The following is an 18,405-nucleotide window of genomic DNA, read 5'->3' as shown; positions in this document are numbered from 1 at the left end:
TGCAGCTCCAATAGCCCCTACGTTAATCCAGCCCTGAATGTGTACTGTTTTTGTACAAGAGAAAGCCTGTGACAAAAACAAAAAAAAAAAAAAAAGCCTGTGTTGTATGAGGATTTTCGCACAAATTCGATTTCGATTTGCTGTTAAACAAGGAAAAAAAAAAATATATATATATATATATATATATATATATATATATATATATATATATATATATATATATATATATATATATATATATATATATATATATATATATATATATATATATATATATATATATATATATATATATATATATATATCGCCAATCGCACGCCCGATTTTCTTATGGTGTGTACACCCCATTTTAGAGCGTTTTTACAGCTGAAAAACTCCTCTCGAAACCCACTAGTTCAGGGTCACATGGGCACATAGGTGATGTTTACTGGATGCAGAAAAAAAAAAACCCACACACAAAACACACACCCCCCCATCTGAAGCAAAAAACAGCAGCTGTAAAGAAAAAAAAAAAAAAAAAAAAAAAAAAAAAAAAAAAAAAAAAAAAAAAAAAAAAAAACACACGTCCAGTGTGCATGAGGCCTTATAATAATTGCAAATGCTGAATTCCAGCAAAAAAGTAAAAAAAAAAAAAAAACCAACACACGCACACACACAAATGTCCTAGATATCCACATGCAGTAGGCCTGTGGGGAATGCTGATGTATTAGAGTAGTATTAGATGGAGTAGCGCAGTCCCAAATATAGATCGTTTTTTATCAGTTTTGCCAATCATGTATGTTACAAAACGGATGAGTTACATTTCCAGTGAACTTTTAGGCTAAGATGATGACAAAAGGGAGGAAGTCGGTTTCCTTTACAGTGGAGAACATTTATTCCTGAAATGTAACAGAAAAGCTGAACAGGCAGCCAACCAGTGCAAGGAGACAAAAAACAGCCATAGAATAAATAAGAATAAGGAAAATTATAATACTAAAATATTATAATATATATAGTGAAGCCCCATCTTCTACAGAAGGATTGAATTTATTTATAAACTTTTTTTTTTTTTTTTGTACGGGATCTTTATTTTTAATACCATGTGCACCCACAATATTTAAAATTTCCTAAGGCTTGCTAGGCTTTACAGAGGAGAAAGCCCAGCACTGCCTTTGTGATCAGAAACACATAGGCGGCCCTAGACATAGGCCAGTTCAGCAGGAACCAGCCGAGATGCTAATCATCTATGGGCAGGCTGAATGTACCCAAGTTGAGCGATCAACTTGGGTACAACTAGCCTGTCGGATATTACATGCAATTATTGCTGTTATAGTCGCTAGCAATAATCACTGTGTTCTCCCAGGGGGTGGCTTCCCCTTCAACCCCCCCCCCCCCCCCAGAAGAACACAATGGCTCAGCAGGAGGGATTCCCCCATCAACGCTGACTATATTGATGGGGGAAAATTGAGCAATTTTCTTTCCTGCAACCCTTGGTCTATGGCTGGCCTAAAGGTAATGATGGGGGGGGGATCCCTCCCATGGAGCCATTGTTTTCTCCCAGCAGGGGGGCGGCATTCCCACCAAGAGAACACAGTAATCATTGCTAGCAATAATCACATATGAAATCTGACAGGCTGGTTGTATCCAAGTTGATCAATCAATTAGATACATTCAGCCTGCCCATACATGGTTCAATTCAAACCGTCTATGGCTGGCTTTAGTCAGACTGTCCACCTCTCATAGAAAGGGGTTTGGGGGTTAAACTGATGTTTCTGCCTCTTATGCCGTGTACACACGAGCGGACTTCACGTCCGCCTGAACTCTGAAGGAGTTTTAGACAGAGTTCCAACTAAACGGACTTGCCTACACACGATCACATCAAAGTCCGATCGTGTCGAACGTGATGACGTACGACAGGACTAGAATAAGGAAGTTCATAGCCAGTAGCTGCCCTTACGCCCTTTTTTGTCCTTCGGACTAGCATACAGACGAACGGATTTTTCGATCGGACTCGAGTCCGTCGGAAAGATTTGAAACATGTTCCATTTCTAGGTCCGTCGGAATTTGACAGAAAAAGGTCCGAAGAAGATCTGATGAAGCCCACACACGATTGGAATGTCCGACGGAATCGTTCCGTCGGACCTTTTCTGCCGGACAGTCCGCTCGTGTGTACGCGGTATTAGGCTGCAGTCACACCTCAGCGTTCTAAACCGCGGGCAGATTTTTTGCTGCAATGCTGCCCGCGATTTCAAAGCGCAGAGGTGTGAATGACAAATCGCAGAACGCACATTTGACATGTGTCAATGCAGCCTGATACAGAGTGATTTTTACAGATAAAAAAAAAAAAAAAAAAAAAAAAAACACAAAAACACAAACACACAAACACCACCACACAAAAAAAAATAAAAAAAATAATATTATACACATCACTCCAAAAAGCTCAGTTTTCTTGGACCTCACCATCTGCCGGTAAATGTAAAATGCCATATGCAAAGATAGATACTTTTTTTTTTCTTAAATTTTAGACATGTTGGGGGAAAAAAAAAAAAGTCTCAGAGAAAATAAAAACAACTCTAACTTTATTGGCAGTTACAATGAAGATGCTTCTCTAACTCGCTCATAGATAAAATACAGCACTTGACACACAGGCATAAAAAAAAAAAAATATTCAAATAAAAGGCCCATTATCAGTAATCTATGATAGAACAACTTCAAGCATTATCTTTCAACAGGAAAATGTACTTAGACTACAGCAACTGTCTATAGCAGATAGGGTGCCTATCATGGAATATATCTATAGAGTCCTGTGATTATTATAAACTGTCAGTTTTCTGAACGGTTACAGGAGATCAAAATACTGAACAATTTTTTAAAAACCTCACTCTAGAGCGGATTTAGAGCTTTATTTTTTACTTGATCGCTCAAGCAGCTCGCATTCACATGTTTTGATTTATAAATATCAGGTGTTTTTTGTGTGGGGGTGTTAATTGAGATTTGAATTTAAAAATTTTTTTTTCTTATTGTGAATCGCTCCTGTATTCTTTTTTTTTTTTAAATGTAACCGTTTTAGGAGACAAATAAATGAGTGGGTTTGGTCCCGCTATAAATCATTTTCCTGCCTCCTTGTAACATCCTTTGTGACCCCCTAAACCTCTCCATTTTCCCCTCACTTTCATTTGTTTGGAACAAGCAGAGCACATGCAGCCCACAGGTCAGGAGTCAGCAAACGTTTTCCACCTAAGAGCCGGTGTCACGTCTCATTCGGCGACCCATCACATTTTGCTACCCGCTGGAGTGCGCATGCGCGACGCCGCCATATGCGTTCCAACACTGTTGTAAGACCACTTTGCCACAGGGCCCCTTGCGGGCTCGCCACGCTTCGGGCACAGCCTCTCTTCGCTCGGCATAATTATAATCTAACTCTGTCAACTTGGATGGTGGGGCTTGAACCTGGACTCAGGGGTGTGGCCACAAAATTCTGCACAAGCGCAGATAGCCACAGTGTTGGAACGCAGATGGCGGCGTTGCGCATGCGCAGTCCAGCGGGTAGCCAAATGTGATGCTACACCGGATTCAATGTATGTGAATGCATGGAGGGCCGCATTCACCTGCTTATAAATGAAGATAATCCTAACATAGTAATAATTAACAGTACAGGTTTACCTCACTTTAAAAAGGTGCTTCACTAATACAAAGCCAGTTCACCCTGAGGGAGTGTGTGGTTGGGGATAAGGATTTTAACTGCCCCATCCTGGCACCCAAGGGTAGCTGACGCCAGCCCAGCACGGTCTTGAAATGGGGTTCCTCTCCCCAAGGAAAATGGGGTTCCTGACCTTAGGGGGATGGGGGGAATAGGGTCCCCCACCACCCCCAGCAAGATTCCCATGCCCCCCAAAACAGTGTCCTCCGTCCCTTGCACCCCCCCCCCCCCCCCGGGTCAGACATTAACCGCTTGCCAACCAGCTCACAGCTGGACAAAACGTATGGGTATGTTGTTTCCTTTAAGAGCTGCCGGAGGCACGCACATGTGTGCTCGCAACACAGCGGAGGACCCGATGCGTGTGCCCGGCAGGCACAATCGCCGCCGGGCACAAGAGCACACAAATCCTTGTTCTGTCAGGGGAGAGGAGACATATGGGTTGTTCCTACTAAGTAGGAACAACCCATATGTCTCCTCCCCCAGTAAGTCCTATCCCCATACAGTTAGAACACATTCAGGGAACACACATTTAACCCCTTGATCGCCCCTAGTGTTAACCCCCTTCCCTACCAGTGACGTTTACACAGTAATCAGTGCATTTTTATAGCACTGATCGCTGTATAAATCAATGGTCCCAAAAATGTGTCAAAAGTGTCCGATCTGTCTGCCACAATGGTCGCAGTACCGCTAAAAATCGCAGATCACCATCATTACTAGTTAAATAAAAGCCATAAATCTTTCCCATAGTTTGTTGACGCTATAACTTTTGCACAAACCAATCAATATACACTTGTGATTTTTTTTAATCAAAAATAATGTAGAAGGATATATATTGGCCTAAACGGATGAAGAAATTTGTTTATTAATAACATAAATACAGTATTTGTCGATCGGACAGACTGTTTAGATGTTAGTGTTAAATGTGAAAATCAGAGGTGTTCTGTCACATTAGCAACCATGTAAGGTCAGCAGGTTTGCTGTTGCTTTTAAAATCTAACATCTAAACAGTCCGTCCGATCTACAAATACTGTATTTATGCATATAAGCTCCGTTTTGTGTTGAAAATAGCTGTTAAATCTGAAACTCCGGTGGGTGTAACAAGATTTTTTTTTTTTTGCTGATCCGTGACTCTGATCCGATCCGTGAGTTTTTTTAACCGTCGCACCCCTAGTATTAAGGTTCGAACAAACTACACAGACGCACTGGACAATGGCCTGAGGGGCGGCCTGCAAGGCACAGACGCTCTGGTCCTCTGGACAGTAGGGACTGGGGAGACCTGTAACGCACAGGGCTCCGGTCCTCTGGACAGTCAGGAGGACTGTAACGCACAGTGCTCCGGTCCTCTGGATGGTCAGAAGGACGGTAACGCACAGTGCTCTGGTTGGTCAGGAGGACTGTAACTCACAGTGCTCTGGTCCTCGGGACTGTCTGGACTCGGGAGGGCAGTAACACACAGTGCTCTGGATGGTCAGGAGGACTGTAACTCACAGTGCTCTGGTCCTCGGGACTGTCCGGACTTGGGAGGGCTGTATCGCACAGTGCTCTGGACGGTCAGGACTGGGGAGGCCTGTAATGCTACACAGTGCTCTGGGTGGTCCGAGGAGGCCTGTAATGAACAGTGCTCTGGACAGTTGTGCAAGTCGCGATTCTTGGGAGCCCTGTAATGCACAGTGCTCTGGACGGTCGTCTGAAGAGGCCTGTAAATACTGCACAATGCTAAGCAGGCCACACCACTAAGCATGCTACGGTTGCTACCTGGCTTGCTTGGAGGGGAAGCACTCACAGCCTTTACAGGCGGAGCTCAGAGCAAACCGGAAGCTCATGTGCGCAAATGTCCCTCCGTTCCATTTTCGTTTACTGACGAAAATTTAATTGATTTGCGTCAATTGACGAAAACGTGGGGTCATTTTCGTTTAGTTACTGGAAATATGCCGCTGCCGAAAATGTTTTTGACGACGAACACTGGTGACCGACCAAGTGCATTAGGGTTTACAGGTTCCTCAGTGGTGTACAACTGTCACCATAAAGGATGGCCATTCAATAAATGGAAGTTCAATTAAATAAAAGGGTTCTATTCATTGGAGGCATGGCGCGGTATATGTGCCATTGTGTGGTATAGTAGTATTCCGGGTGGAGACCATAGAAAGGGACAATTTTATTGTGAGGTCCTTGCTCCAGGGAGAACTCTGGTTTGAATTTAGTATAGAGCACAACAAGAACCAGACACACCCTGCATACTACTATATGATTCCAATTCAGAAACAAAAAGGTTCTATTGAAGTATATAGGTCAGGCATACAATTCACCATAAAATTAAAATTGCACGGATAATAGGATACAGACTTTAAATTGTGGTGGCGGAGGCTCACGGAGGAGAGGAGTCTACAAAATGCTGAAGGCTTATCATCACGTTTTCCTGAGGAAAAAAAAAAAATTAAAAAAAAGGGAAGTGATTTTTGGATGCTGCCGGGCATCTGATTTGATGAAATCTGCTTAAAAACAGACGTATGGCGGTACAGCGGACAATTGGATGGAAACGGACATGCAGTCCATTTTCTTTTGACCACCCCATAGAGGAGAGCGGGCTGTGTCCATGTCCGTAAAATTCCAATAAATCTATCCCCTATTTTGTAGACGCTATAACTTTTGCGCAAACCAATCAATGTACGCTTATTCTGATTTTTTTACCAAAAATATGTAGAAGAATACATATCGGCCTAAACTAAGAAAAAATTAGCTTTTTTAAAAAAAAAAAAAAAAAAAAAAAAAAAAAAAAAAAAAAAAGGGGGATATTATAGCATAAAGTACAAAATATTGTGTTTTTTTTTTTTTTTTTTTTTGTTTATAGCGCAAAAAATAAAAACCGCAGAGGCAATCAAATACCACCAAAAGAAAGCTCTATTTGTGGGAAAAAACAAAAACAAAAAAACACGTCAATTTTGTTTGGGTGCAACGTCGCACGACCGCGCAATTGTCAGTTAAAGCGACACAGTGCCGAATCGCAAAAAGTGCTCTGGTCAGGAAGGGGGTAAATTCTTCTGGGGCTGAAGTGGTTAAAGCGGTAGCAAACTCTGCTTTTTTATTTATACCTACAAGTAGGTCTATAATAAGGTTTACCTGTAGGTACAGTAAACATCTCCTAAACGTGTCAATCACACTGTCCCGCTGCTGTCAATCAAAGCCGGTGACATGGGAGCCAGGGGCGGGTCCGGGTCTTGCTGTCTGTCAATGGACACAGCAGTGGGACTCGTGAGAGCGCCCGCACAGGTGCCACCAGAGAAAGTGGCTCTCCGTGGCACCCACTGAAGAGAAGGAGCCAGGAGCGCCATGGGGGCAACCCAGGAGGAGGAGGATCGGGGCAAATATGACAGGTTTGTGATTTAAAAACAAAAACAAAAAAAAAAAAAAAAAAAAACACACTTTATAATCACCCTTAATGCATGCAATTTGGTGGCCACACCCACTGTTCAATGCAGTTTGGTGGTGGTGGTGGTGGTGTTGAGTTCCTGCACTTAGTTCTCTTATTTAAAAACATTAAATAAATTTTTTTTAAAAACCCCTGGATAAAATGTATATAGTTTTACAGATGCAACCAGCCCTTTGAGGACAACCATAATGCTGATGTGGCCTGCAACAAAATGAAGTTTGACACCCCTGATTTAGGAGATATTTACCTAAGCAGCCAGAAACATCACTGGCGCACGCACACTGCGCCCTCAATGGTCAGCATCCCGTCCATTGAGAGAGCCGTGTCGCAGCTGTGGCTCCCGCGCATTGGCCTACATCAGAGTGTTTCCCTTGCATCAGGGTCCCCAACACAGCACACCCTTGCATCAGGGTCCCCATTAGAGGTGGAGACCAACTGATCTGAGACTGAGACTGTATTCTAAGCTGGAGGACACCCAACTGACTCTGCCAAGCTCTCCCAGGCAGCAAAGGCCTAATTCCAGGAGACCATACTACCCTTGTTTCTGGTATTTGTGTCCTGATGCACTGTGCCAGATCAGGACTTACTGTCTACAGTAGAATACATACATTAATTCATGGTCCTTTGGCAGCTGGAAATGCGGTTTTCTTTGCACCTGCCCCAGAATGTGCTGCAGCCTCTCGGCTTGCAACTTGATACAAAAGTTACAATGTTGCAATCTGGTTTGTGGGGCAAATGAGACTGAGGAAATGCCTCCTACAGCCTGCAGCAGATGGATGAAATCATCGCAGCTTGGCCAACGTCAGTGGACTGGTGCTCATAGACTATTATTTAATGGTTAAAAATGTGGAGGTTTTTTTATATTTTTTCCCTTTTCATAATATATATATATATATATATATATATATATATATATATATATATATATATATATATATATATATATTTTACAGTTACAGTAGTCAGAAATGTATTCTTGCAAGTTCCAGAACAGCCTCCTATTGTCCTCTTCTACGGAATCACCATATTATACAAGAGCAAGACCACAGCCACCTCAGCTGCAACAGATTAAAGCCGATAAAGAGAAGCAGATGCTGAAACGCTGTTCCATACTCATTTGGGCAAAAGAGTTTCAAGGTATTTGTGAAGGGGTTGGAATTCCATTGTACGAATCCAAGATCATGCAGAAAATAAGCAATCCAGACAATACTGTTTTGCCTACAGAATCTGAGGAGGAACTTGACGTATACCTAATTAGAGTGCAGAAAATGGCAAGAATGTCTCCATCAAAAAAGAAAAAAAAAGGGAATTGTAACCAACAAAAAGGGCACAATGTATTAAAACAAAAGCTTGAAAATGAAAGACTAGCGCAAGTAACCAACTTCCAAAACTATGGAACATGGATTATTGGAAACTTAAAGGATAACTCTGATCTCAGGGCTGGAATCCAAGCAAAGTTTATGGAGACACTAGATGATGAACATGGATTCAGGAAACCCTGAGGAACTATGCCGACATCAAAGCTGGAATCGCCAAGGCCAAGCAAAATTTCTGGAGACACAAAGAGCTGGTGAGGAATAATCTCCCTCTAAGCCAGGGATGTCAAGTTGCCCTCAAAAGTACCAGTTGCATCTGGAGTGCAAAGAGTACAACACCAAGCCCCCCCCCCCCTCCCTGCTTCCTACCTTGCCCAGCTCTAGTAATGCCCTCCCTATGTTGGTGGCTTTTTACCACCCCCATGTACTTGCCTCCGTTTTACCTCCCTGTGTAAGCAGTGCTGCCTTGCAGGGAGATTATTCTCACCCTCACATTCTGGAGAGCTGTCCCCACCGTGAGGAATCTGTTAAGACCAGAAGCAAAGTACAGCTGTCCCTTGTAAATACAGGAGCCTTCTGGGTTTAAAAGTGACAGCAGGAGTGGAAGATGAGAGCCGGAGGTGGCGGAATGGAGATCCTACATGTTCCAGCTGCAAAACTGAGAGGGAGGGCCACTTGGCAAGGCTTGGCGGGTCGGATTTGGCCCCCCGGGCCTTGTCCTTGACATATGTGCTCTAAGCCCAAAGAAAAAATTGCTACCAAGTCCGGTATGTTCTCAGGTATGGCACAGAAACATTTTTTCGCACAAGGTCTCTAGATAAGAAGATTGCAAGTTGTGACCTGTGCTACTAAAAGGATCTCGAAGACCTGCTGGATAGACATGGTCACCAAAGAAGAGCTGCAACAGATTCAATTAAACAAAATTGTGTCTGTTGGAAGGGATATTATTAAAGAGCAAATTGCCAATTTTTGGCCACATCTCACAAAACCTCAGCTGGAGAGGAGCAAAGCAAGATTGTGGAAGAGGGCAAAAAGGAGAAGAACATGGTGGATGGAGGACATCCAATAAATGACAGGCGGCCGTGGCGCATAGCAGCATATGAACTTGGTAAAATACAAGAATGAATGGAAAGCAAACGGTAGAATGAAGGTTGCGGTTTTGAAGTTCACCGAAGACCACAAGCAATGATGGTAATAGGAGAAGCTTGTATTTTTCTCATACTTTTTATTTTACGATTGCTTGAAATATAAAATGGACACAAAAATAATCTCCTGAATACAATTCCCACGTCATTCGACCTTCAAAGTCATTTGGAAAGTAAAGACACTACTTCTCGGTGTAATCTATTGGTTCCTACAAATAGGTTCTCAGAAATGTAGCACATACTCTGCATGTATTTGAAAAGAAACAGCCAATCAGCACATTTAACTTTTAATGTCAGTATTTTACGCCATTTTACATCACTGGTTGAATTGATCGGTCATATTATCACGTTGATAAATGTGGCTTCCAAAAAACACTTTCTTTGATTTTTTTGACTGTAATATCACTCACTTATAAACCTCTGTGTAAAATAATGTAAATAAACCTATGTCTATATTTATTTTCCACTATTCTTTGAACAGCGCCACTTCCCTTTTAGTACAGTCTTTATTGTCTACTTAATTGATCAGCACCAATAAAACATTCACCTGGATCACTCTGATCACTTTCAGTAGAAGAATGCAAACAAGAATTGAAGGTGATATTCTTTCAGAAAGGATTACTCAGTCCACGGACCACAAGATTGGAACGTTCCCACCCCCCCACCCACCAACCCAATCACTTTCACCTTAGATTCTGCAAAAAAGGGCAAAGGCAAACCCCCCATCCTCACAGTACTAATGGGGTAACCCCCCCAGCATCGCAGTACATACAATGGGGTAACCCCTCCAACCACATCATCCCATTACTAATGGGGTAACCCCTCCAACATCACAGTACTAATGGGGTAACCCCCCCAACATCACAGTACATACAATGGGGTAACCCCTCCAACCCCATTACTGATGGGGGTAACCCCCCCCCCACATCACAGTACTAATGTGGTAACCCCCCCCCACATCACAGTACATACAATGGGGCAACCCCATTATCCCAGTACTAATGGGGTAACACCCCCCCCCCCCCCAACATCCCAGTACTAATGGGGTAACCCCCCCCCCCACATCACAGTACATACAATGGGGTAACCCCTCCAACCCCATTACTGATAGGGGTAACCCCCCCCCACATCACAGTACTAATGTGGTAACCCCCCCCCCCCCACATCACAGTACATACAATGGGGCAACCCCATTATCCCAGTACTAATGGGGTAACACCCCAACATCGCAGTACTAATGGGGTAACACCCCCCCCCCCACATCACAGTACTAATGGGGTAACCCCCCCCCACATCACAGTACTAATGGGGTAACCCCCCCCCACATCACAGTACTAATGGGGTAACCCCCCCCACATCACAGTACTAATGGGGTAACCCCCATGCCCACCAGCACAGTACATACAATGGAGTGCTCCTCTCTATCCCTCCAACACAGTACATACAACGGGGGGGGGGGGGTCCTCCCTATCATCACAGTGCATACAAATGGGGGGGTCCTCCATCCATATCATCACAGTGCATACAATTCGGGGGGGGGGGGGTCCTCTATCTCCATCACATCTCCCCCCCAAGGTCGGTGACTCACCAGCACTCCCCTCTCCACACTGCTCGCCGCAGCAGCTGCTGTCGCCATCCTGAGCTATCCAGGTCACAGCTAGACGATGTAGCCACTATGCAACAAGCCACGGCTCCGCCCCGCTCCTCCCATTGGACAGATTAAGTCCCACCCCCCGGGTACGATTGGCTCATTCCCCTTGTCATTCCTCGCTAGTGTCACCTAGACTGGGGAACGCCGCAGGAGGACATTGGGCACGTGTTCTGCTGAGCACTCTGGCCACACCCACACAGCCATAGAGGGCTGTGATTGGCCGGCTGGAATACCTTCACAATCCTCAGGATACAATGTAACATTCGATGTTATCTGCTGCATTCCATGTCAGTGGGGGGGCAGATCGTGTCCGGTTTGGTGCACTACAAGAGCCAGCATGACCCTAATGGGCAGAACAGAGCTGGAATTAAAGTGTTTTCAGCTCTAAGAGTAGAATGTGATATATTCCAGTTTAGTTGTGGCTGCAAAATAGAACTTTATCTCCTTTAATTAGAATAGAATCTCATTGTAATTTGCAACGACAAGAAAGTATTTATCTTATTTGCACCTGGTGATCCTGCCAGTAACTGACTTCCTGTCCATAGGGTGACAACACTCACTATACTGGATGTATGGAGGAAACGTGTTGTCACCCTATGGACAGGACTACACAACACCCCCCATCCCATCCCCCACAACCCCCCCATCCCAACCCCCCTTCACCTACACCCAACTATGCGCAATGTGCACAATCCCACTCTTCCTAAGGCTTCCATATGCAGCCACTTGTGCCCCATCATATGCAGCCACTGTGACCCCCGCCCGCTGTCTGCCCGGCACTTACCCTATCAGGCAGCGTGTGACGGTGGTGAGCTGTAAGACTGCTACTGTGTTCTCCATGCTTCCCCCTTCTCTCTTCTTTTCTGCTAGGCGCCCAATAGCGGCTCCTGTGCCTTCAGCCAATCAGGTGACGGCGTGATTGACGGAGAGGCGGTTCAATGTTAGAAAAGCAAATATTAATTTGCTTTTCTAACACATTTGGATGGACTCCGAGCGCAATGCTCTGCTCTCTGCATCCACCTTTTTTGAAGCCTATTAGAACATATGGCTCTAATCAGGTGCGTAAAAAAAAAAGGGGCCGGACACCTGAATAGGGGGCGGCAGCGGCGGCCATAGATAGATTCATGCAATGCATGAATCTATCCACTAGTCATATGGGGGGGGGTGGCATGAAAGGGGGGGGCTGTGCCTGTGCACCCTTAATGGACGGGCCGCCCCTGGTACATTTACTCATTCACCAAAAATGTAAACGGTTAAAAAAATAAAAGAAAAGACTTTACAGTTTCTTAGTTTTATTAAAATACAAAAAAAAAGCCCAATGAGGTACTAGACATACGCAGACCAAAAAAATTTGTTTCATTCTTGTTGAATCGATTTCATTCTAAATCAGATGTATTCTATTCAAGTTTTGGAAGATGGTCTATTCTTTCTATTCTATTGTTTTTTTCTATTCTTTTCTTCTCTATTCGAATTTGTTCTGTTCAAAATTCGAATTCCGGAAGATGGTTATTTTCTTTCTATTTTATTCTATTATATTGCTTTCTTTTAAGCTATTCTATCCTTTTATATTCTATTCTAATCGACTTTTTTCTGTTCTATTGGAATTCAAATTTATTCTAGTCGAAATTCGAATTTTGACACAAGGTTCTATTTTATTCTATTTTTTTCCTATTCTATTCTTTCTATTCTATTTGAATTCAAATGTATTCTATTTAAAATTCGAATTTCAGAAAATGGTTATATTCTATTTTATTCTATTCCTTTATTTACTATTCTATTTTATTTTCTATTTCGTTCTGTTTTACTCTATTCTTTTCTATTCTATTATTTTCTATTCTATTTTTTTCAATCCTTTTATTTTGTATTCTGTTCCATTTTACTCTATTATATTCTATCCCTTTATTTTCTAGTCTATTTTTGTTAATATAATCTATTTTATATAATATAATAAAATCTATTCTATTTTGTTAATATTTTCTATTCTGCTTCGTTTTACTCTATTATATTCTTTTATTTTCTATTCTATTTTTTATTCTATTTTATTCTTCTGAAATTCGAATTTGATTAAAAAAACTATTCAAATTCGATTACTATTCAAATTCGAATTTCATCTGAAATGTTTGTTTAGGTATTTCGGATTCATTTAAATTCATTACTATTGTAATATAAAAAAAAAAATAGTCAGAATTTCGATTCAGAAAAAAAACGAACCGCCCATGTCTATGAGGTACATCCACCATCAATGGCATCCAGCGGTCCATATGTGAATGAGTTGGGCTTTGTATCCCCGCTTACTCATTTGTTTAGTTCATATGGCTGGGGGGGGTTTGGACCTAATATGGTTCAGGAGGGGGTGCCCCACACTTATTTTTATTTTTTATCTGGGCATTTATACCAGAATCTCATCATGATGTGTTTTTATGGGGAACCACATGCCATTTTTTTTTTTTTTCTTATTAGGGTCCCTTATTAACATCTATACCAGACCCTCACCTAGGATAAATGAATGGACCATGCATTCAAATTTTCCAGGTAAACTATCTATTGCAAGGATTTTGACAAATGCTAATTCAGTTCCTTATCGGCTTTTGTGTTGTAGACATATAGATCAATGCCTGGACAAAGTCCTTTAGCATGCAAGGTGTAAAGGCCAAAGTATGCCCATCCCTTAAATTGGGGACTACTTCAGCAGGACAGTTTTCACCCAAAACCAAAAATGTAATATATTGCAGCTTACCAATCATTAGATGTGGTGGCTGCATTCGTTTTCTTTTTGTAGGCTGGTTTCACTTGGTGATCTGTCCAGTAACACACCCTCTGTATTAGAGTGTCCCCACTCTGGATGAAGAAGCACAAGGGGGGAAACCCTTGAACAAAAGCATAGTCAGTCTAGTAATGTAGACATGTGCGATTAGTTTTACAAATCGAAAATTCGTACGAATATCCGTAAATTCGTACAATTCGGGAGGATCCGAAATACGAATTGCTATGCTTCCGAATTTTGTACGAAATTTCGTATATGAATTTCAGATCCAAATTCCTAACGAACATTTGTAATTGTTGCGAAAAGTTAATGAACCTAAAAAGGTAAAAACCCAGGAAGTCAGCACAGCACAGGGATAGTGGGAGCCCCTCATAATGATAAATTCATCATAACGAACATTCGTAATTGTTACGAAATTCGTATTTTGTACGAAATTTCGGACACGAATTACGAAATACGAATTAATTCTAATACGAAACGGAATGAAACAAATTTATTGACGGCGCACATGTCTATCTAGTATTAGATATACTAGCAGATTTAGATACACTAACAAACTGAAACCAAACTCCAGGTCACACTGCAGGTACACAAGTCATTTTTTTATTTTTTCATTTTGATGTAGCACACCCCGATAGGGATTGCGGATGAACTGGGATCCCTCACTCTTGCACAGTCTATGACTTTGTTTTGTTTATTAGGGGTTAATAACTTGGATAGGGATGGGAGGTTATGGGATGCCCACTTGTCTTCTGCAAAACTTCAGGCACATCTTCCTATATACCGTCTCCTTCACTTGTCTGCTCCAGCTGAATCACTCTGATTGATCTGAAAGGCTCCAAGTCAGATTAGCAATAGCCCATTACAGGCAGGAACTCACAGCCCCTTTAAGGGTAAACTTAGTTGTAGTGAAACAGCTTGTAGCTTCTCCTCTGTGGCCACCGATCCCAGCACCACTTCTTCAGAAACTGCCAACGCACCTGGCTGCAGCTGCCCCTTTCGCTAGCCCTCCTGGCTGTCTCTCTCCACACCAGCCCACCCCGCTGACTCACAGTGAATCTCTGGCCACTTTAAGGCCCCATGTACAAGAGACGCTGTTAAACGCGCATTCAGAGGCAGTTGGACACTTTTTTCAACAGCCCCTGAACCCATTCAATGCTATCCTATGTGTCCATGTACATAGTTTCGTTTTTTGGCGTTTTTAGGCAGTTGCGTTTAACCTCGTTTTTCCAGAAGCAAAAAAATAGGTTCAGACGCAAAAGTTTTCCACGATTCAGACGCCAAACGCGGCTAAACACCGGTACCCGCGTTTAGCCGCGTTTGCGTTTTTAAAGGAACATTTTACGACCCGACTTTGGTGATGCTAGAAACTCCAAATTTGGTGTTCCTAGCACTACAACATATCCAAATTTGAGGTTCCTAGCACCAAGTGGCCCCGACATACGGGGCCCCAAAGTCGGGTCACAAAACCTTATTCTCTGCTGCAGAAAAGTGCTTGACATTTTGTGACCCGAATTTGGGGCCCCATATCTCGGGGCCACTTGGTGCTAAGAACCCCAAATTTGGTGTGCTAACACTATAACATATCCAAATTTGAGGTTCCTAGCACCAAGTGGCCTTGAGATACGGGGCCCCAAAGTCAGGTCACCAAATGTCATTCTCTGCTGCAGAAGTGCTTGACATTTTGCGACCCGACTCTGGGGCCCCGTATCTCGGGGCCACTTGGTGCTAGAACCCCCATTTGTATATGTTGTAGTGTTAGTTCCACTGTGTTAGCACTCTAAATTTGGGGTTCCTAGCACCAAGTGGCCCCGAGATACGGGGCCCCAAAGTTGGGTTGCAAAATGTCATTCTCTGCTCTGGAGACGCTTCTAGACGCAAACACGGTAGAACGCGGCTAAACGCAGTATAACGCGGCTAAACGCAGTATGCAAACGCTGCAAAACGGGCGTTTCTAAACGCTGGTTTCAGCTTTTAAAAACATGTGTTCAGCAGAGTTTGCATCGGCGTCTCATGTGCATGAGGCCTTAAACGTACGTTCAGAAGCAGTTGGATGCTTTTTTCAACTGCCCCTGAACTCATTCAGTGTTATCCTATGTGACCATGTACACAGTCTCGTTTATTGCCGTTTTTTTGCAGTTGGGTTTAACAGCGTTTCTTTGGAAGCAAAAAAATGGGTTCAGACGCCGAAGATTTCCAAATTTCAGACGTCAAACGCGGCTAAACACGGGTACCCGTGTTTTCGTTTATAAGCGTTTTTAAAGGTACCCTATCTTTTAGACCTGAAAAGACAAAAATATGATGGAAAACAATGAAAAAACATTAAAAAAAATGTAGTTAAAAATGTTTTAAATTACTTGCGATGATTCATAGGCCATATATAGCCCTTGATGCAATGCAATACACCACTGGCATTGCTGTATCAAAATTTTCATTGGAATTTGACCCATATGTTCAGATTTAACCAAGATGACTCCACCATTGAGCTTGACCCCCGACTTGAAAAAAAAATTTGCCCAAAAAAATCTTATAAATTATAAAAAATTGAATTAACGTTTAAATGTGTATAAAATAGACAAAATATTTTTTAAAAAAAAGTAATTAAAAAACAAAAATACCATATACAGCTAAAAGAAAATCCAATAAATATATTACTCAATTAATATTTAATTATTATAAATAATTAAAAAAAATTGCCCCAAAAAAATCTTATAAATTATAAAAAATTGAATTAACGTTTAAATATGCATAAAATAGACAAAATATTTTTTTTATACAAAAAATAAAGGAAAAACAAAAATAATATCTGTACATCCATATCTATCTATCTATCTATCTATCTATCTATCTATCTATCTATCTATCTATCTATCTATCTATCTATCTATCTATCTATCTATCTATCTATCTATCTATAGATGTATAAAAATATATGCACATACCTGATCATCACCAACAGACCTTCCTCATATTGGTGTCAGACTGGGTCATACTTTTTCAAGTAGAAGGTCAAATGTGACAATGGACATGCGTGTGAAATTAAAGGGGTTGTAAAGATGTTTTTTTTTTTTTTTTTAAAATAACAAACATGTTATACTTACCTTCACTGTGCAGCTCGTTCTGCACAGAGTGGCCCCGAACCTGGTCTTCTGGGGTCCCTCGGCGGCTGTTTCAGCTCCTCCCCGCAAGCATTTACCACCTTCATGCGAGCTCCCTCGCACGGTGGTGAGTGCTTGCGGGCGCGCTCCCGTGATACAGCCGGCGGCTATAGCCGCTCGCTGTATCACTCGGCCCCGCCCCCCGGCGCGCCGCGTCATCGGATGTGATTGACAGCAGCGCGAGCCAATGGCTGCGCTGCTTTCAATCCATCCACTGCAGCCAATCAGCGACCAGGCTGAGCTGCAATGAAGCTGACGAGGACGAGGAGCGAAGATTCGAGGCGTCAGGTAAGTAAAACGGGGGGGCTGGGGGCGGCGGTACTGTCAAAAGTTTTTTCACCTTAATGCATAGAATGCATTAAGGTGAAAAAATTTTTACCTTTACAACCCCTTTAAACAATTTGTCCGGGTAGGTACGCAGCTGTACGTACATGTTTACAAAATATCCTGCCGACATTCACTGCGCAATCAAAGGATGGGTCCAATAGCGGCAAACTCTGACTCTGGACCTCTCACGCAATTTTCTACGTCATTCTAGCCTCATCAAGAGCAATGTCAGGAGCATTTCCTCACATATGCTCATTATGGGATCCATTGCAAAAAAAAGCACAGAAATAGAGGTAAATACAAGTAGACAACTGCTCTCTCTGCTGCTGCTACTCACTCTGGTCAAAATGGCTGAAATAGTTAACTACAATGTTTTTTCAACTTGGGGTCTTAAATGAGGTAATTTTAATAAACGCTTCTAGACGCAAACCTGGTTAAACGCGGCTAAACAGGCGTTTTAAACACCGGTTTCAAGGTGTCAAAAAGATGTGTTCAGTGGACTTTGCCTCAGCACCCCGTGTACATGGGGTCCAAGGCCTTTTCTGGAACTTTTCCCTTACAAGTTTAAATTTGTATTTTTTGCTACTTAGAACCTTGATAGACAAGATGATTGATAAGATAGATAGATTTTTTTTTTTTTAGCAGAGACCCAAAAGAATAAAATGGCGACAGTTGCAATATTTTATGTCACACCATATTTACGCAGCAGTCTTACAAACGCATTTTTTTTGGAAATAATACATATATAATTTTCTGAATTAAAAAAAAAACAAACAAACAAAAAATAAAAACAAACAAAAAAAATAAAAACAAAAAAAAAATTAAAAAAACAGTAAAGTTGGCCCATTTTGTATAACGTGAAAGATGATGTTACACCGAGTAAATATATACATAACATGTTATGCTTCAAAATTGCATGCACTTATGGAACTGCGACA

The 18,405-nt window shown here is 42.1% G+C and overlaps 1 protein-coding gene across 1 annotated transcript in view; it reads right to left on the bottom strand.

The window, feature by feature from the left end:
- Window positions 1–11,309, bottom strand: part of ROGDI (rogdi atypical leucine zipper) — a 62,605-nt gene extending 51,296 nt beyond the window's left edge. The window contains exon 1 of the mRNA XM_073636367.1: window positions 11,156–11,309. Within this exon, the coding sequence (XP_073492468.1) occupies window positions 11,156–11,203 (48 nt within the window). The 5' untranslated portion in view covers window positions 11,204–11,309. The remainder of the gene's footprint in view (window positions 1–11,155) is intronic.
- Between the last annotated feature and the right edge of the window lie 7,096 nt (window positions 11,310–18,405).

This window comes from Aquarana catesbeiana, linkage group LG06 (assembly GCF_042186555.1).
Source record: "Aquarana catesbeiana isolate 2022-GZ linkage group LG06, ASM4218655v1, whole genome shotgun sequence".
Classification (NCBI taxonomy): domain Eukaryota; kingdom Metazoa; phylum Chordata; class Amphibia; order Anura; family Ranidae; genus Aquarana; species Aquarana catesbeiana.
The sequence above is the reverse complement of the archived record's forward strand: the minus strand, read 5'-3'. Positions and strand labels throughout refer to the sequence as shown.